Source organism: Melanaphis sacchari, unplaced genomic scaffold (assembly GCF_002803265.2).
Source record: "Melanaphis sacchari strain LSU unplaced genomic scaffold, SCAv2.0 Contig131_pilon_pilon, whole genome shotgun sequence".
Classification (NCBI taxonomy): domain Eukaryota; kingdom Metazoa; phylum Arthropoda; class Insecta; order Hemiptera; family Aphididae; genus Melanaphis; species Melanaphis sacchari.
The window spans coordinates 2,139-22,739 of NW_020270541.1; the positions used below are offsets into that span (position 1 = coordinate 2,139).

Genomic DNA, 20,601 nt, shown 5'->3' on the forward strand with positions numbered 1-20,601 from the left:
ACAAAGCCTACCGCATAGTCATAAGAAACCTTCACCCAATAACGAACACAGCAGAAATTAGAAGCAACCGGTTTTCATGTACGCCAAATCACAAATGTCCTACATAAGACTACAAAATTAAATATTCCAATATTCTTTGTGTTTTAATTCAAATAATTTATGTACATTTTCATTTAATAATTATTACTTATTACTTCCTTATAAATATTACTGTATTCTTACCTCTTTAGGGTGTTTTTTATTTATTGATTTTAATAAATTATTATTATTATTAAAAAGTAGGTATATATTTTACTCAAATTTTCTATTTTTCAAATTGTAAATCAAATGCTATTTAATCAACTACATTTTAAGCTATCAATGCACTTGTAAATTCTTCAGGTGACATAAATTGTTTAGAAATCTTTCTATGTACACAAATTTAGTAATATAAGCATGGAATTGTTACCTGTTATTATTTGAAGTCATAATCACATATATTAATGCAATTACGCAAACCGCCACAATCGTTAGAATAACTACTACAATAAAATCCGATATTAGTAATTTTCGATGGATTGGGTTCCTTGTCCAAATCATTAAGGATTGCAAAACTGTGTATCGACGTGTTTGGTCAGATGCAAACTGAAAGTGACATAACTCACACCGATCAACACCACATTCATTGATCCATCTTTCTAAACATGTTAGATGTACATTACCAACCGATCCTATTTAAACAAACAATATAATCTTTTTTTTATAACAAATATATTTCATTGCAGGTTTAAAAATACTTTAAACTTCAATGTATTTGTTGATTTTTTTTTTTTTAATTAGAAATATTAATTAATTTAGGAATTTCTACAGTAGTTGTTGTGTTAAATGCACGTAATTGAATACGGATTTGTAGGGCCAGATGCCAGAATACTTCCTGTTAAGTCAATGTTCATATATAACGCTTAGATCACGCAATCACTCCGCCACAAGTAGTGGATCTGGATCCCCCCCCCCAGACGCTTTAATAATGTTATACAGTTTAAATATACTGAAATAATTTTATGAAATACAATTTTTAATATTTTCATATACATTTAAATATTTTAGTATTCTATCTGTTCTTGTGTACACAAACGGAAAAGCTCCTACCTGTAAAAGCTTTATGTGTATTATAACTTATAAGTCACATCGTATGTTCTGGTGATAATATGTTTGATTATTATTAACAATATACAATTTCTGAATTTCCTGTAAGCGATTATGTTGTAATTATTGGGATAGTGAATTTCTTCACATTTTTTAGTGTGAACGAATGCTTGATATATTTTTTTTAAAGGGGACGATTATATCATTGTTCTGTTGCGTGCGTAATTCCAACAATAAAATTTTAAATGATTTGAATAATAAAGTCGTAACAAAATATACCAGTGAACAATATAGTATTTATTTAGTTTAAAATAAAGTACATATTGAAGTGTAAAAAAGCAGCTAAGTTACTGAAGGCGCTCAGGTTTTAACGGTTATAATACATCCGCCATTGCTGCTCCCTAGTCTCACTAATAAATGGAATCAGTTCCTTGTTATAGATAACCTACGGAATTGCATTTCACAAGTATCCTAGAAGTTGTATTGGAATTTTTTATTGTAAAATAACAACCTCGATGGTAATTGTCCACTTTAGTTACTGATACGTACATTGAGTATATTATTATATGTTCTGATATTTCGTAACTCGCGACAGTTTTTTTTTTTTTTTTATGACTAAAGACATAGGTACTAGTTTTGTTAAACATGGACATGTGCACGCGACAACATGAATAATCTTATGTCATTTATTATTTTAATTTAATGTCTAAAATACGAGTATCTATATAATTTGTCTGTTTTAAACTCTGAAGTCGTATCTTTTTCTTTATTAAGGATAACAATGTTTGAAAGTCGTTCTGGCCACATGCATTTTCTTAATAATTTTTAATGATTTTTAGTTTTGAAAAGATTCTTTCAGCGTTTACGACAATTACTGGCACTGTTAAAAATTATTTATAAACCCATAAAATTACGGAGTAACTTGTTTTAAATTTTAGTTTCTATTCATAAACAAAAGCATAGAATTTATGATCTACCGGTAAAATATACTAAAATATCCTTTGGAAAACTTTTTGTTGATTATCTGGGTCCAACTTAATTTAATCAAATGCCTATTGTGTACAGAAAACATATTCATTCTGATTGTTTTAATAAAATGAATTTAAATAATAATTGACTGTTTTTTAATTTTAAATATAATATATTTTAATTAATATAAATAGATTTAAATTGATTTAGCATTAAATCAATATTAAATACATAATTTTGTTTTTATTTTTTATTTCAATTCCATTTTGTAAAAAATATATATTAATGTTCTATACTCGTATATCCGTTTTTTTCGTTTCCTAACATGTAAACTTAATAACTTTAACTGTATTTTTTTCTTTTGACACTACATTTTTAATTAGCTATAATTTGTTAAAAGTTAACTCTATACTCAATCACAAGCATAGCTTAAAGAATTAAATTTATTTTGTTTTTTTGGTTTTCTTATAATTTATATATTTATTGTTGTAATAAAAAATAAAGTATCTCAAAAAAAAAAAAAAAGTCATAATAATTTAACGGAGTATTTCGGGATCCCAAATAAATTTGTAGCTCTGACAAAAACGTGCATGAAAGACACACTGTACATAATAAGAGTTGAACAAACAATTTCTGAACATTTCGTAATTATTACAGGATTAAAACAAGGAGATTCGCTCTCACCCACATTATTTAATTTAGCCTTGGAGAAAGCCATAAGAAGTATGCAAATAGGAACAACTGGAATAGCGATAGGTCAACAGTGTATACTTGTTTTTGCCAATGATCTAAACATCCTAGAAAACTCTGTAGAAGATACAGAAAGAGCAGCTCAAGTGCTTGAACGTGCAACCAGTAAAGTTGGTATAAAAATTAATATGGATAAAACAAAAATAATGAAACTGTTATGCAAGGAAGGCAACACTGATACGGGATCCTTAGCTTTCGAAAAGGTTAATGAATTTCGGCACTTAGGTGCAGTATTGAACAAAAGCAGAAAGAGCAACTTTCACTCTAAATAAGTTTAAAGTTAAATATATTTTTCAAAAAAAAAAATCTAAAGCAAGGTTGTACACAACAATAATAAGAACCACACTCACATATGGACGCTAGGCATGGAATACCACAGGAAATACAGAAAGAAAGTTCAGAACTTTTGAGAACAAATTATGAAGGTTAATGTGTGGATCAGTATATGAGTACTCTCTACGAGAAGCCTACGGGAAAAAGACCTCGAGGTGGACCAAAAAAAATATGGTAAGATGAAATGAAGAGGACCTTAACAGAATAGGAGTTCAAGAATGGAAAGAACTAGCCCGGGACAAAGAAAAATGGAGAGATTTATAAATGGTGATGAAAACTCTTGAAGAGTATCAAGGACCAGATAAAAAAGAGATATTTTGAAATTTTTATATTGGTTTTTAAAATAAAACCAAGTTCAGTTATTATTAAATGGTTTGAATTTATTTTATACTGTTACTACTATAACAATGTGAGGTGTCTGTGATAAGAGAGAAATTTCAATTTTAATAAAAAATACATTTTTAGGATTCATTTAAGTGCATAAAACCATTCATAATTATTTATTATCGGTAACTATTTAATTTTTTTAATTTTTTTCTTTTTTACAGGGAGGAGGGGCATTTGAAAACAATAGTCTTTAAAGATCCATCAGTTAATCTAGCTGATTTAAAAAATAAAACCGTGGTTACGTGAAATAACCTTACTGAAAATCAAATAATGTTTTAAACGTTTTTCAGTTTTTTTTTCATCGAATGCAGCAGCTTCATCTTATTGCAATATTCAAAATTTAACTATTTACAAGGATTTTCATTATTACACAGTTTAAAAAATAGTTTAATAAAAGAAGTAACCATATTGAATCAATTTTTAACGAAGCTATTGAGTTTGTCGAATTCATAAAAAAAGATCAATTTTTAACGAAGCTATTGAGTTTGTCGAATTCATAAAAAAATTATTAGAATAAATGGACCAAAAAAAAAACTACAAAACTTCAGTAGATTATGAGCATTTTTATATATTTATATTTTTCATACAAATAACTCACTTCAAAAGTAAAATGTCATAAAAAACCTACGAGAGAACACAGATAATGTACTTACTTAAAAGTTTGATTATAGGTCAATTCACTCTAATATCAAAACTAAAAGCACACTATTGAAACTGGTGAACGAAAATGTACTGTCGTACGTGTATAAGACGGAGACAATCCATACGGTTCCATGTCATAATATCTTCGAAATAATATCTTTGGTCAAAATATCTTTTGTGAAAATATCTTATGACAAAAATATCTTTGATCACTATATCTTTAAACTGATTTTTTTTTTAAATGTTTATTTATATAATTAATTTAATAAATTTTTACACACAATATTATAAGTAAAAAAAAATAGGTAAAAAGTAATATCTCTTCAAAAGCCAAAAATATAGGTATTGTGGGTTATTATTATTATTATAAATATTAAAAACTTAATTAATTAAATTAAAATTAGTAATATCAAAAAAATATCATGATCATTGTACTTTTTACGGCGTGGTGGACTTGATTCTCCCAATAATCGTTTTTCCAATCGAACCTGATATCACGTAATTATTCTATTTGTATTAATTAAATAAGAATAAATATAAATACCTCTTGTAAAAAACGGATTAGTAGGTCAACGGCTCTCACAATCACATATCTTTACGGAATTATAACCGCCGTAAAGATTACGTACAGATATTGCCCTACTACCTAATTATTAGTAGACTAGTAAAATAGCAACTATTTAAAAATGTTGTATAATATTATTATAGAATATAAAATGTCGATCGTAGATATAAATATATGTGATGGCTAATAAGCTAATAAAAATCACTAAAAAAGATATTTTGTTCAAAGATATTTTTGTCATAAGATATTTTCACAAAAGATATTTTGACCAAGATATTTTGACCAAAGATATTATTTCGAAGACATTTTGACCGGTCACCATCCATACGGGTGTGACGTTTTCTTAACGAACCATCCAAATGATATCACAACCCTGCCAGGGGTAGATAGGTTAAATTAATGTTACCGAGAAACGTATGGGAAGGGCCCAATGAAAATAAATGTAATACATTTTTACTATGCACATGTAATACATTTTTATATGTATAATTGTAATTTGTAACCACTAATCAATATTAAATATGGTAGGTAGTCAAAAGTTTAGATCATTTATTTATAAATATAAATTTTCATAATATATTGACATTATAACAATATGACGGAATTTATAAATTACAAAGTTTAAAGTTTTAATACTTAACACTATTGAATATTGAAGCAATTTTTTGAGAATATCACTTTTGGTTGTAATTGTGCTTTAATGTATAATTATTATTGAGATTCATTAACATATTTCTTTCTACAATCATTAACATGCATTTTTAAGATTTTTTTTAACTTAAAGTACTACGAATTGATGTTTTCACAAGTTTTAATTTAGAAAAGTGTGTTCACATGACACTTGGCCTACTGATAAAGTTAATAATATTTTGCAAGCCAACCAAAGTCCTGGGTATGCATTGATATACAGATTATAGGGTATCCGGTGAATTGGTCGCCGGTGAATTGAACGAGGGCGAATTGGTCGATAATTGATCGTCAAACGAATATTTTTAGTTTTTTAGTTATTTTATTATAATTTTAGGTATATTTTCGAGTTTTATGTTTTTAAAGTTTCTCACAGTTAATTAAATTTAAAATTATAATAAATAAATAATAATATTAATAATCATACATTTTAATTTATAATTATTTAAAGTTGAAATTGAAAATTATGGGTTATTCCTTTTAAAAAGTCTATTTTACTCCTAGTATGATAGTCGTCACATATTTTTATAATTTTTTTGCATAGTCTTTGTACTTCTGTTTAACACCCATCGTTATTCCTGCAATTAGTTGTTCTATCTGTAACTTTTTAAAGCTCTCCTCCTTTTTGAACGAATTCTTAATGAAATAATTTAATTTTCATATAATTGGATGACATGCGTTCAGACTAGATGCAAAGCCATTATGTCACCCTTCAACAGAATTGTTGGTCCGGGAGATAATTTATCTTTGCCTTTTTCATTCTTTATGAACTTTATTATTATAAAATAAAAAAACAGTAAACACACACAATATCGTACTAGCATGAACTAACTAATGCAAGTATGTAATGACTAATTGGTACGACCATCGGAATATAAATGACGATAAGTCGATAACGATTGTATAAGCTTATCTAAGTTATTGCCACGCTAGTTCAATTATCTCATGTGTACATCATATTATAATAGTATATATTATATAATATTATTGTATCTGTTATTCACATTGTAAATTGGATTTACTGTTTGTTATTTAAAAATAAATAAGAATATTTGAATCTTCTAAAAATAATAAGATTACAGTGTCGTTTAATTTTATAACTGGGTTGATATATATTAGATTTCTTCGGGCTGTCATTTTTTTTTTTGTTTTAGTAGCGTTTATTTTCATATGAAATTTATCCATAATCCTTAATAATGTGTTAAGAATGAGATTCATATTGTCTTCACTTTTTGCCACCAGTGCAATGTCGTCCGCAAATCTTATACTGTGTACCTCTTCTTCGTTTATTCTTACGACATTGGTTATCTCTTTCATTTCATCCATGAATAAATTGAACAAATAAGGTGATACGAGACAGTCTTGTCTCACACCTTTTCTCATCTTAGCTTCCTTTATGGTTCCATTTATATCTATCAGTGTTGCTTAATCCTTGTATAATCTCAGGATAATCCTTCTGTCTTTCCAATCAATTCCCCTTTTTTTAATGTACCAAACAGCAAGAACCAATCTACTTTGTCAAAGACTTTTTCTAAATCTATAAATGCTATATATGTTGGCAGGTTCACGTTCAATCTTCTTTCTATTATTAGTCTTAGAGCCAGGATCGCTTCCCTAGTTCCTCTCTCTCCTGAACCCAAATTGCTCTTTTCCTAGCTGATCTTCTATTTTCCCTTTTAATGATGTTAAGAAGTATTTTCGAGGCGTGTGATAATAGTGTAATTGTCCTATATTAATACAGTTGGTTGCGTTTCCTTTCTTTGGTATTGTTATTAACTAACTCTTTATAAAGTCCTTTGGCAACTTCCCTGTTTCGTAGCACTCATTAATAATCTTAAATAACAGTGATTAAGTATGTTCATCCAAATTCTTCAATATTCCCGCAGGTATGTCATCTATGCCAGTTGGCTTTTTTGTCAGTTTATGTGGTCATTGCATAATCAAATTCAGTTCTTATCAGAAAAGGTCCTTTGCAATTAGGATTAACTTCTTCCTCATATTCTAAATAATTCATTTCATCAATTATCTCTTCCCGTATAGCTCTTTTAAATATTCTTTCCATCGTCCTGCCACTTTTTCATTTTCAAATAGTAAGTTCCCATATTTGTCACTGACAATATTACTTTTTGTCCTGGGTTTATATTATAGGCTTCTTACTCTATTATATGCTCTATCTGTGTTATTTTGTATCAACAAGTACTCAATTTCTTTGCAATTTTCATGTAATCATAGGTCCTTTGCTACCCGGCATTGGTTTGTTATTTCATTCTTAATTCTTTTGTATTCGACATGATCTACTATCCTTAGTACATTTTTCTGCTTGATTAGTTTCAGTATCTTCTGGGTCATCCATGGTTTTCTGGGCTCAAGAATGTTTTTGCCAAGAATTTTTTCGCAAGTTGCGTAAATATCACTTTTCTTTATCTCCCAGGTTATTGATTCCTTTTTCCTATTTACTTCCCCTTGAGTTGATTGAAAAACTGCTGCTATTCTTTCGTTCCTGAGTTTTTCCAGACGCCAATTCTTTTTTCTGAATAGTATTCTTTTCTTAAATTTAAGATTGCACTTTGCTTTGACTAGAATGTGGTCACTATCTATTTGGTTTCCAGAGTATAAATAACTAGATCGTATTTGGTTCCTATACTTCTTCTTAACTAGAATATAATCAATCTGGTGTCTGCTCTTATCTCCGGGGGCCTTCTACATATACCTTCTTCTCTTCGGAACTTCATACCTCGTATTAGTGATTATCATTTCTAACTGTTCATAGAACTCTATCATTTTTTCTCTTCTCTCGTTTGTGTTTCCCATTCCAAACCTACCGACGCATTCATGCCCTGTCATTTGACTTTCGACTGAAGCATTGAAATAACCCATCACAAATACATTTGATTTATTATCGGTTATTCTTAACAATTCTTCAAGTTGTTGATACATGATTTCGATTTCCTCTTCCTTGCAGCTTGTTGTTGGGAAATATACTTGTATAACGTACATATCTGTGAGTTGAGTTTGTAGTTTAATCATAATGATTCTTTCATTAGTGATAAGTGTTGAGGACATTGTTTTTCTATTTACCTCTCAGAATAAACGCTACGCCTTTACTGCAACTCTTTTCACCCCCACTATGAATTATTCTCAAGCCATTTTTGATGTAATCACCATTTCCTGGCCATCTTGTTTCAAAGATGCCTAAAATATCTAGTTCTACATTTATCATTTGTTGTGAAATTTCTTCAATCTTATTAGGCTTGAGCATTGTCCTTACATTCCATGTATCAATATTAAATTTGCATTTGCTATTGTTTTTGTTTTCCTAAGAATTTCGTTGGCTGACGACCTGAGAGGTCGTGAGTCCTCCCCTGCTGGATATCAGGCACGTATCCAGGGTGGTCTATGGGGTCTGGACCCCCCCCCCCCCCCCGAAATTTTTGTGCATCGGCACATAAAATCATTATCCTTATAATTTAAATTAAAATAAAATACATGTTATTTAAAAAAAGTTATTGTGTTGTGGTACAAAAATAAACCACTATAAAACGGTCGAATATTATTATCTATGAGTCGAATTATATCGCGGACACCCGACGGCCGACACACTGTTACGTCAACAACGTCCTATAAAGTCAATTTTTATCGAACAATATTATAACAATATATAATGCCTTAGCCGGTCATACTCTTAAAAATAATATTTTAAAGTATGCTCCTGAATCTAAAAGAACTCGTTTGGTTGGTATATGTGAAACGCGTTTTATAGAACGACACGATGCTATTAATGTTTTTGTTGAACTTCTTGAGCCAATTATAATCAGTCTTCAAGATATTCAAGAAACAAACCGCTCAGTATCCTCAAGTGCATCTTCATTTTTAGCTGTAGTGGAAAAAAGTAGTTTTTTTATTTCTTTGTTAATTTGCGAACATCTTTTAAACTTTACGCTTCCGTTATCGCATTACCTACAAAATCCTGCACGTGACCTTTCATCTGCTATGACCTATGCTCACGACATTATAAATAAACTAAAATATTTAAGAAATAACTATATTAAAACATTCTCATCTATTTTTCAAGATGCTAATAAATTGAGAAAACTATATTTTGATTCAGAAATTGTATGTCCACACATTATAAAAAACCAAAAACACAGAGATAATTATGATTGTAACACACCGGAAGAATACTATAAAACATCGATATTTGTATCATCGATAGACAGTTTCATTTTAAGTTTGGAAAACCGTTTTAAACAAAACAATGTTGTTTTGTCATCAATTGAAATCCTATTGCCAAAATTTGCCTTAAACGAAAATGTTTCAAAATTTAAACATATTTTACGAAGATCGTATATCTGAAAAAGTGGTTTGTTCTGAATTTTTATTATGGTGTGAAAAATGGGTAAATGTAGAAAAAAAACCCACAGAAAAGATGGATATTTTGGATGCATGTGATGCAAAGTTTTACCCAAACATACATTTTTTATTGAAAATCTTGGCAACACTACCAGTTTCTACAACAGCAGTTGAACGCTCATTTTCAACACTAAAACGCTTAAAAACATTGCTTCGTAACGAAACTGGAAATGAGCGTTTAACAGGACTTGCTCTTCTGTCAGTACATTGGGAAGTGTCTATCTCTACAGACGAAGTGTTGGATGTAATGGCTAAAAAAACAGAAAATTAATATTATAGACCTCACTACATCAGTTGAACATTTTAAATAATAATAGATTGTATTTTGTATTGTATTGTAACTTGTGACTTGGTTTTAATTTGTCAGCTTATAAAAAAAATTAAAGGTTTTATATATCAACTGGTTGAATTACATAAAATTGTATCAATATTAGCTTCCAACTCCAAAAATAATAAAATAAAATCCTGGCTACGTGCCTGCTGAATATTTTTTTTTCAAAAAATTTTGATTTTTTAATATTTCTGTTCTAAGAATATTTTCTTTATTTATTTTTTTTAATGAATTTATTTTTAAATCAGTGTAAACTTGAATTTCAATGAGTATTTGAATGATTTGGTGAATGTGTGGGTGGGGGGTATAAAATTGACTATTGAAGTGCATGTGAAAGTTTTCAGTTCCGTTCGTTGTTCTTGAGTTATCGTCTGCTTCACTAGCCCATAATTCTGGCCCAAAATCAATATAAAATTTTAAAATATAGTTCGGAAAATCCATACTTATTACTAGGAGCTATTAAAATTAGCTTTTTAAATGCGTCCGGAACTTCATCAGAGTTTAAATTAGGTAAACCAAAAAAGTATTTAAGCCACCTTCCGATTTTCGAATCATTTTTCGAATATTTTTTTAGTAATATTTTATTTTTTTCAAACGCCTGAACCAACTTTGTTCTAAATAGAATGTACAATATATTATTTTACACTGCGGAAAACTCTAAAGAACAGCAATATGAGTAGGTTTTTCGAAATCTGCATGAAATATTTTTACAATTAAGTTTTTTCCTATTAACTGCATTGACAAGTTCATTACGGTTTTCCACATGGACACATATGTTGATACTTGTTTATTTTTCAAAAAACAATATACTTAAGGTAAATAATAATAATTTGTATAAACATGAATTGTATTCAATTGCATGAAATGTTTTGGTGCATATGTAAAAGTTCCGTCACTAAATACGTGTTCATTATCACAAAGCACTTTCAAGTTATACTTACAAGTAAATAAAATAACAGAGTTATCGTCACTTGAAAAACAAAATTGATTAGATTTATGCAACAACGTTTGTTTCATCTCTAAAAGTTGTTTTAACGACTCGTCAAAGTTTGTTGATAGCGTGGGAAAATACTTTTTTCGTACATAATATATTGAACGATGGATCAATTTCAAGTCACTATGTTCCATGTTCTCTGGAACATCGGTATTTTTTAGTTCTTGGCGTATTAATTTGTTTGGACGGGTATGGAGATCATTTTCTGCCTTTCTTTTTAGTGAGCTGCTTACAATTTCTCTGAAAATAATCTGATCTGAATATGCATCATGTTTATGGTCCGTGTTAGATTGATCGACAATTTGGTTATTATTATTTACAATAATACTAGCATTACAAAATTTATTAGTACACTGATAATTGAAATTCCATTTTTTAATTCCCTATACTCTCGAAATTTGAATTTGTTCAATATTTTACAACATTTTTCTCTCCGTGTTAAATAAATACCGTCCATTGTTATTACACCGCAAATCGCAATCGGAGACTAAACTAAAATGTATAAAAGAGATTTGAAATAAGGTTTATCAGTTATCACCGGAGACGAAATTGTATTGTGGAAATTAGCAATTGTTCGCGCAAGTTATCTGGTGCGATGAAATCAAAATAGATTTTATGGCCTTAATCGCGACTTCTCTTCTCTGAAGTCAATGGCTCTTACAATATACTATTTTCGGATTAGTAGGTCAATGACCGTCAGAATTAGCTATCTATACGGAAATATAAAAACCGTAAAGATTACGCATAAGATATTGCCCTACTTCGCATAATATAAGGTCCCCAACTTGGATGCAGCCAAAATTCGTATACCGCAAGTTCGATTGGATATATATAACCAGGGGTGTCCAACCTTTTGTGAAGACTTGGCCACATCATATAGGTAGAAGTTGTGGGCCACATATTTTTTTTCAATAATAATACATTCAAATTTAATAATTAAATTATATTTTATAATACAACAATATATTTTTTTTATAATTTTACAATAACAAATAATAAGCAGAAATATTTTTACAAGTATTAGTATTTAATTATAAGTACACAGAAAAATATATTTATTTATAACAAAAAAAAAGTTTTAGTTTAAAAAGTTATTTAATGTGAAATTTGAAATTGCTTTTTTTGTGAAAGTAATGAATCAATATCTGGATCGATCGAAGTTGTGGCAATCCTTAAACAACTTTCAAGATGCTTGTCTGATATAGAGGACCGATTCTTACTATTTGTGTTTTTCATTCTTGAAATCAATTATTCACAAATGTAGGTACTGCCGAAAAGCGAGAACATGAATAAGGCATGGTCATGAAGGACTGGATATGTTTCTTTGGATAGATATAATTTATAAAAATCTAATAAAGATGACTGATTGAATTTTTCTTTGAGTTAAATATCTGATTGCAACTCAATACATTCCATTTGAAATTTAGTTTCCACAGCTGGAATGTCAACCGAAAATGGTGTTGCGAAAATAGCAAAGAGTTGACTATTCCTACGAAAATCTTAAAAATGGGTATCAAATTCATTAATTAAAATTAAAATCAAAGACGCATATTTTTCGCTATTCTTAAGGTTGTACTTGACACAGGGAAAAACATAAAATTATTCACCTTAACTTGACTTAACCATAATTTAAGTTTCAGTTCAAAGGCAGTTATTATTTAAAACATATTACTAATGAGTTGATTTTACCTTGAATACGTACGTTTAACTCATTTAAATGAGTAGTTATGTCAACTAAAAAAGCTAAATCCATTAGCCAGTTTTCATCTTCAAACTCTATGACAGGTTTTCCTTTTGACTCCATGAACGACTTTATTTCATTTCGCAAATCATAAAATCTTTTGAGTATTTTACCTCGACTAAGCCACCTTACTTCTGAAAAGTAAACAACGTCTGCAAAATCTGCTTCCATGATTTGAAGGTAGTCTTGGAATTGACGATGACTTAGTCCCCTAGCTCGAATAAATGTAATACATTTAATGACAACTTGCATAATGGTATCCATTTTCAAAGCTTTCGCACATAAATTTTCCTGATGAAGAATGCAATGGTATTTCATCAAACCATTGTTTCCAACTAAAACCGCGTGGTCTTCTATTAATTTTGTAAGTCCTTTTTTACCTCCCATAGCAGAGGCACCATCCGTATCTATACCTGATGTATTGACCAAGTTAAAAAAAAATTTATTAAGGGTAGTTTCTACTGCCTCGAACAAATCACAAGCTTTTGTAGTGTCTTTCAGTGGTACTAAAGAAGCCATTTCTTCAGATATATTGAATTCAATTATTATAGCAACTTGTGACGTGTCCATTACATCAGTATTTTCATCAATAGCCAAAAAATAATATTTGAAAGAACGAACTTTTTCCTCCAGTTTATTTTCGATGGACTTTTCAATGTCATCGATTTGCTGCTTATAGTCTGATGAGACAGACTAATTTTTGAAAAGTCTGTTTTTTTTTATCAGGACACAATACATCTGCAACACTTTCCAAAAACTCCTAAATAAACTCGCCATCAATAAATGGTTTTGATTTTTTTTGCAATCAAAGATGACACTACATAACTAGCTTTTGTAATGGTTAGGGACTCAGAAGTAGCTTTTTTAATATTGAGTTGCTGAGTAAAAAGACATGTTTTTAATTCTAAAATGTTTTGTTTCCGAAAAAAAACCTTAATAACAGTTCATTTTGGTTGCATGTTATTGTAAATAATGTCTTTTTAAATTATAATCTTTAAAAACTGAAATAGTTTCCTTACAAATTAGGCATAATGCTACATTTTTCATTTCTATAAAAAAGTATTCCGCGGTCTACTTTTCATTGAATATTCTTCCTTTATCAGTTATTTTTATCTTCTTATTGGACGACATTTCGCAATTTGATTATTAGTTTATTATACAAATCAAATTTATAAAAATTTTATTAAATAAATAATAATATTGAGTACTAACACCACTGTTCTGAACAAAACGTGAACATCTGACCATCACGCGCGCACAACTGTACCTATGTTTGTAACAGATTACATGTGCTTAGTAATAATTCTTTATAGATAGGTATTTTATTTTTATTTGTTGATAAATGACACATAATATTGGTATCGGAGCCAATAAAGATAAGACACTAATAAAGTTTATCTTTAGGCCCGATGCACACATCCGTATGTAATATAAGATAAGATGCCGCAACGTTAAAAATATGGACGTGTGCATCGGCCCTTACAGTTTTTTTGATGTTTTTTAATTTTGTATTCTTAAAATAAATTTGTTCTCGTAATGTTAATATATTATATACAATTAATTCATGGTTTTTAAATTGAAATGAGGGCCGCATCAAAATCTACCGCGGGTCGCGGGTTGGACACCCCTGTATATAACCATCTTGTAAATAATTTTCTCCTTTACAATTTTTGTTTGAATTTTTTTTTTGTATAACCAGTATAAAGCAAAATATTAACACAAAGGCTATTTGCTTTTAGCGAAAACGTCTTATTTCATTAAAAACCTACATATTGTTAGTCTTGTACCGCAAAAACTATAACATTTGCGTACAAATGTCATGAGACCTTTTTTGTATATTATTACCTCCTTTATAATTTTTATCTGAAACTTTTTAAAGTACGACCAATAAAGAAACGATATATTTAAAAAGACCATTTTTGTGATCTTTGACCTTGAATAATCTTAAACGTTACATGATATCGTGGTCGATTTTTTACACGTTGTTATAATGATGTCATAAAGGTGTATATTAATATTTAGTTAGCTGATAATTTTACCAAGCTGAACCCCTTTTTTCGTCTAATATAACTGGACCATTAGGGTTTTTAATAAACAAAAGAAAATGATAAACCAAATTTCTTATATTATTAATATTGAAATAGTAAATACTTTATTCAAATCAACATAGGTAATTAAAAGTATCTTTCGTATTAAGTATTTTTTTTTATAAAAAAAACCACTAATATTGTATTACCTTTGCAAAAACAAGGGTGTATTAATTGTTCACAACTTCCTCCACAATAACATATTTTGCAGAATGCTATAGACGATTTTTGATTTAGCAATATGACATCTACAGTTCTTGTATTATCTGATTCTGTGATTGTAGGCAAATGTGTTTCTGATTTCAACATGTTTTCAAGAATTTCAAAAAATAAATAAAATCTAATAAATTGTTTTAAATATGTTAAAGCCTATGCATGTTCTAAATCTAAAATAAACAAACAATTTTCTCCACATGGAAACGTTGTCAAACAATGAGTACACTATTGTATACACTATTTTGTTAAAGCAAAAGGACTATCTAACATAAATAATTAATATTGTTTCTAACGCCAATAAAAAGCCTACAGTCTGGCTAATTGAACGGTAAGTAGTATTGAAAATTAATTACAACTCTTTTTTAGAAAATTATAGTTCTCCTTAGATTGTACAAACATAATATGACGTAAAAAATTAAAATAATCTTGATTTGCTCGAAATTACTAATTTTTTACTACATGTAGTATGATATATTTATCTTAACACGGCGTTCAAATAAATAAATATTTAAATATCCTTACTTTTATATAATTTCTATTTCTGTATTGAATGAAGTAAATTATTATTTTTTTAATAATACTCGAGTGTCACGGTCCATGCCTTGTATTAAGCGTGCCAAATATTATTGAACCATTCAATTCTATGTAATTTGTTGTAGACTAAGTTAGTACTGTTGTTACCAGTTACCACCCATCGCGGATGACGTTTCATTCAATTCGTGCCTAAACTTATTTCGTACTACGTTGTATTCGTTCCGTATATTTTTTTGTTTTAATATGCAAGTACTAGATGATATTGAAGCCGCATGCGTTATTTTTGCATTACACGAGGAACACAAACTCAGCAACGAGACAAAATTAACAGCAACATTTTTAAAAAGACCAGCAAATTGTCGGTTTCAAGTGACATTTATGACCTTCGTAGTTACCCAGAAGAGTTATTGAAATACTATCGAATGTTGATAATATCTTTTGATGAACTGGAAAGTAGAAATAAATATTTTACATATCATTTTATAGACCAATGTATCATGTTTTTTAGTATGAAATAAAATGTAAATAATTATATACAATTAATAATTAATATTATAATGCTAATACCTATTATAATAATTATATTATATTACTTATGGCCATGGGAATGTATAATGTTAATTTAAAAAATAAAAAAAAATCATATATATATATCATCGTTACAAAAAATTACGATCTGTCAGAACTATATTACTAAGTATATTTTATATCAATACTATTATATAATTTTATTTTACTATTAAGCATTACTACAGTAGGTTAATGTTACGTAATTGTGGGTATAAAAATATAATAATATACTTTAAAAGTATTGTATTGATATATACACTTTAGATTTAATAAAATAAATAGAATTACTTCTGTTTAGATATACAAACATAAATCAAAATATATATATATTATTAGTCATTAAATTTCTTCCGTTTAGCTGTATAAATATAAATTATCAAAAAAATGTATTATTATTCATTAAAATAATTTAGACTTAAGAAAATTAATAGAATAGTAAATAGCAGTTGTACAAACAAATATCCATTAGGACACATGATAAAATGAATGATGCATGATTAAACACACATAAATAAATAAGCGATGTCACTATCAACATCTATAGACTATAAGAATGGACACAACAATCTACACCGCGTTCAGTCGCTCACCTGATATCTTTTGAGTATATTTTGTATCAATATTTTTATGTATTTGTCTTACTAGTAAAATAAATTTAAAATAGTTATATTCACATCATTCAATCATTACAAATGTATAACCTTTTTTTTTAGCTGTTTAATTGTAACTTTATATTGTTGTATAGATATATGTATGTATAAATATATGGATGTATGTATGTATGTGTATGTATGTCAGTGGCGTAACTATAAAATTCTAGCCCGTGTGCAATATTATTTTATGGCCCCTAAAAATCGTTATATGAATAAAATTAGATAATTACACGTATACGAGGTGTTCAATAAATACCCAGACTAAAATTATTAAAAATTATATTTCAAACTTACAAATTATTTAAATGGATCACTTTCAAAATAGTATCCTTTAGCTTCAATACAGTGCTCCCAACGGTCTTGCCACTTTTTGAAACACCTTTGAATTTCTTCTATAGTTATAGCCTTCATCTCGTGTCACGTTATGAATAGTTTCGTTAACGTCTTCAAATCTGTGGCCTTTGAGGGTACTTTTTAGTCTCGGAAACAAAAAAAAATCACAGGGAGCTAAGTCAGGTGAATATGGTGGGTGAGGTACCACTGGAATATTTTTAAATGTCAAAAATGCACGTACGGAAAGTGCAGAATGCGCCGGTGCATTGTCATGGTGCAAAAACCACAACTTTGATTTCCACGCTTCTGGCCTTTTATGGCGTACTTTCTCTCTTAATTTTTCTAGTACTTGTTTATAGAACACTTGATTTACTGTCTGACCTGTAGGTACAAACTCATAATGGACTAAACCATAAAAATCAAAAAAAACAACGAGCATTGCTTTGATGTTTGACCGGACCTGACGACATTTTTTTGGACGAGGTGAATTTGAAGTCTTCCATTGCGATGATTGGAATTTGGTTTCGGAATCATATCCATACACCCATGTTTCATCGCGGACACTCTTGTCATACTCAATTCATCTGATAAAATCGAATGACAAGTACCAATTGATATGCCAACTTCATTGGCTAATTCTCTGACTGTTAATCTTCAGTCGTATCTAATTTTGTCTCGAACTAAAGTAATGGTATCAATTGTTTTTGATGTTGATGGACGCCCAGGACGATGGTCATCTTCAATGGATATACGACCTTCTTTAAATCGTTTGAACCAGTCAAAAGTAACACAACGGCTTAGTGCAACATCTCCAAAAGCCAATTTTATCAATTCAAAAGTTTCCGTCGCATTTTTCCCAATTTTGAAACAAAATTTAATACACGCGCGTTGCTCAGAAATATTATCCATCGTGAAATCGCGATTTTATACAAAACGACCAACTTTGAACGCGCACTGTCGATGACTGATTTGAGATAATGATTATTATTATATATTGAAATAATGGTCATTATCTCTAGTTTATTTTGGTGTAACAACATTATCGATAACATTAAATATTTTTCTGCAATAATTTTAGTGTGGGTATTTATTGAACACACCTCTATATATAATTATATTATGTATTATAATAATATTTATAATTCATAAGATATATCATAATTAATTAAATTATATTTATACATGAAATAAATGACATAATAATATGTATTTTTATACACTTCGTAATATAAAAGTTTATGGTTTTATCGTAATATATTATTTATTATAAAATAGGTAGTTTAAAATTATTAACAAAATATAAAATTTTAATATATTTTAAACAAAATATTAAAATTCTAGGGCCCCCTTTTGGACCGTCTAGGCCCCGGGCCCCGGTGCAATGCACACCGCGCACCTATGCAACCATGTAGTTACGCCACTGATGTATGTGTGTGTGTGTGTGTCATTACACTTGCTCCAGAGCGAATTTGATAATCATCAGGTATGAAGTGCTCACTACATATAAAAGTGTATTTTGTAGGAATAATTTTTTTTCTTTTGATCATGTTCACCCATTTTTTGTAATAACTCAGATTTTTTGAGTGGGAATCTAGATATTAAAATTAGGGATTCAATTGAATACTAATTTATATTTTATTACAACAGTAATAGAACCTATTAATTGCAGCAATAAACAGCATAATTTTAAATTAAAAAATTAAAAATATATTTATTAAGACTACCTGCATTAATTTAAAAATATAATAACTAGATAATATTCACCTATGGAATTGAATAGATTTTAATTTATTCTCCTTGTTCCACCTGTTTGTACACCCAAAGGCCGAACATGACAAAACAATTTTTATATGGAAATGAACTTAAAGTCTCAATTACTTTATATAATTAATAAAATGTAATTAGTAAATACACAAAACAAAAATAGTGAATACTATACATGAGATAAGCATATATAGCTGTATTGATTCACCTTCGATTTCACAATCTATATAAGGACTGATTGTTCTGTTACTCGTAGGTATATTGTTGACTGCATTTATTGTCTGTTGATTCCTACTCTCTTCATTTGGTTCATTATGTGGTGCTTCTTCTGTTACTTCCAAGTGCACCTGATTAATTTGTGGTTTATTCTTGTCTTCGTTGTTTTCTCTTTGTTGTCCCCTTTGACTCCAATTATTTTGTGCACGTTTATTGTTATGGTGATTCGGGTTGCTATGTTCTTCTTCTCCAGGTGCTTTTAATGCTGTTAGCATTGTTTTATCTGGTAGTGAAATTAATATTACCCTTATGTATCCAGAATAATGTTTAGCTATATTTCTGACTATTTCTGTTTCTGATAGTCGTGGTACCTCCAAATGTCGTAGCTTTGTGGCCCATACTGCGAAATGCCCTCTATAGTTCATATCTGGTGGTATTTGGTTAGTGTTCAAACATTGACTCCATATCTGTATCTGTATTTTCCTAGACCAAAATTCTTCCATGAAAGCATTATTAAAATCTTCATAGTTGGCCAGTTGAAACATTATTGTTGAGAACCAATTGTATGCTGTGGCTTTGAGGCAGTCCCCTACTATAATGAGTTTTTCACCGATGTAGGTTTGCTTAATCGCAAAGTATTCTTCTAATCGATTTAAAAAATCTTTCGGATGCTGGTCCCGGTTATTTCCGTAGAATGTTGGTCGCAAAATGTCTGTGTTGCGTGATATGTCTATTTTTTGATCTATATTCATATATTTTTTTTCTATTTCTATTAATTTCCTTTTGTAATTTTCTTCATTATTTTTATTTTTTCCCAACAATCTGTTTTGATTGTTTCAATTTCTTCTCAAAGTTGGTTTGCATATTGTTGATATTCATTTTTGAATTTTTTAAATTCTTCTTCACTGATTGTTTTTTTCTTGGGTGGCATTTTTTTTTTTAAAGAAGTAGGTCGATGTGGTAAACGCGATTCTGATACGATGTCTTTTTTTCGTGTTTTATTGAGCTCTTGAGTTGGGCGCCAATTATAACGATTATTCACAACACGTGCTTTGTTGGTAGTGGATAACGATACTGAACAACACAGCGGCGGCGCCTCGTTCTTACCTCTATCACTCTTCCTCATCTTCGTTGAGTAATTTATTTATAATTACCTGTATGTAAATTATTTTATTATTATTGTTATCGTTGTTGTTATATTGTCTTTGTATTATTGTCATCTGTTCAGTTAATTTTCTTTTTGTGATTACGTGGCCAAGGGCCTTTTATTATCATTATTTGTTTTTTGATTTTG

General features: G+C 29.2%; 1 protein-coding gene across 1 annotated transcript; it reads right to left on the reverse strand.

Annotated features, from left to right (window-relative positions):
• Nucleotides 1-492: 492 nt before the first annotated feature.
• LOC112591342 (E3 ubiquitin-protein ligase MARCH3-like) lies at nt 493-15,330 on the reverse strand (the record flags this gene model as incomplete). Its single annotated transcript, XM_025335129.1, has 2 exons — nt 15,171-15,330; nt 493-710 (listed from the first exon to the last, which is right to left on the reverse strand). Coding segments are annotated over exons 1-2 (378 nt in total), but the record flags the coding sequence as incomplete, so codon positions are not given.
• Nucleotides 15,331-20,601: the final 5,271 nt, after the last annotated feature.